General features: G+C 44.5%; 1 protein-coding gene across 1 annotated transcript in view; it reads left to right on the forward strand.

Annotated features, from left to right (window-relative positions):
• Window positions 1-1,138, forward strand: part of LOC106530356 (complement component C6) — a 17,136-nt gene that overhangs the window by 8,293 nt on the left and 7,705 nt on the right. The window contains exons 9-10 of the mRNA XM_014025952.1: window positions 423-666; window positions 843-965. Of these exons, the coding sequence (XP_013881406.1) occupies window positions 423-666; window positions 843-965 (367 nt within the window). The remainder of the gene's footprint in view (window positions 1-422; window positions 667-842; window positions 966-1,138) is intronic.

The raw sequence follows: 1,138 nt of genomic DNA on the forward strand, positions 1-1,138 counted from the left end.
ATCCATCCATCATCCATCCTTCATCCATCCATCTATCCATCATCCATCCATCATCCATCCATCATCCATCCATCATCCATCCATCCATCCATCATCCATCCATCATCCATCCATCCATCCATCATCCATCCATCCATCCATCCATCATCCATCATCCATCCATCATCCATCCATCCATCATCCAGCCATCCATCATCCATCCATCCATCTGTTGTCTGCCTACCAATAAACAGTAGATTCAGATGTTCTTTGCCATCCTTCAGGGCTACTGTCTCACCCTCAGCACTTGTTTCTCACATCTGTCTCTGATTTTTTATTTATATATTTTTTATTCTGTTGTGGCTTCTGAACATTTTTGCTCACCTTCACTGGACTCGAAGGTTTACCTCCAGGATACTCAGGTTGTTCCATGTCCCACATAGGACTCCAAGTTCTTCCGGGTGCATCAGGTTCTTCCGGTGTCCAAGTTTACGGTGAAAGATCCTCAGGACCTGGTCCTGTCGCTGCCGTTCCTCCAGTTCCTCCACGCTCTGCCGCTCGATTACAACTACGCCCTCTACAGAGAGATCTTCCAGCGCTTCGGCACGCACTACTACAGTTCAGGGAAACTGGGAGGCCACTACGACCTGCTGTACCAGTACAGCCGAGAGGAGCTCACCACGTCAGGTACAACAGCGCCACCTGGTGTCTGAAGTGTGGAGTGACACACAAATCTGCAACTGCAGCTAAAAATATCTAAATATGCAGCTGGAAACTATGTCAGTGTTGACATATAAAACAAGAGTTTTGTTCAAAATATCTGAAATTATTAGTATTTGATAAGTTTTTTTTCTTTCTTTCAGGTCAAACAGAGGAACAGTTCAAAGGCTGTCTGAGCAAAGAGTTTGGCTTCACCGTCATCCTCTACACTCAGTACAGCAGCACCACCCGCTGCCATGACAACAGGATGACTGAGAAATACAGTGGTGACTGCAACTTTTATTGTTTTAATGCTGAGTCAGCATTCACAGCAGCGCCCTCACTGTTCTTTAATTATCCTTTTAGCAACTGCTTTGATACTTTTAGCTTTTTCTTGTTTTCAACTTGCCTTTTGCTACTATAGATCTTAGCTAACCATTAGCAACCTAAGATTTTAGCT

This window comes from Austrofundulus limnaeus, unplaced genomic scaffold, assembly GCF_001266775.1.
Source record: "Austrofundulus limnaeus strain Quisiro unplaced genomic scaffold, Austrofundulus_limnaeus-1.0 Scaffold512, whole genome shotgun sequence".
Lineage (NCBI taxonomy): Eukaryota > Metazoa > Chordata > Actinopteri > Cyprinodontiformes > Rivulidae > Austrofundulus > Austrofundulus limnaeus.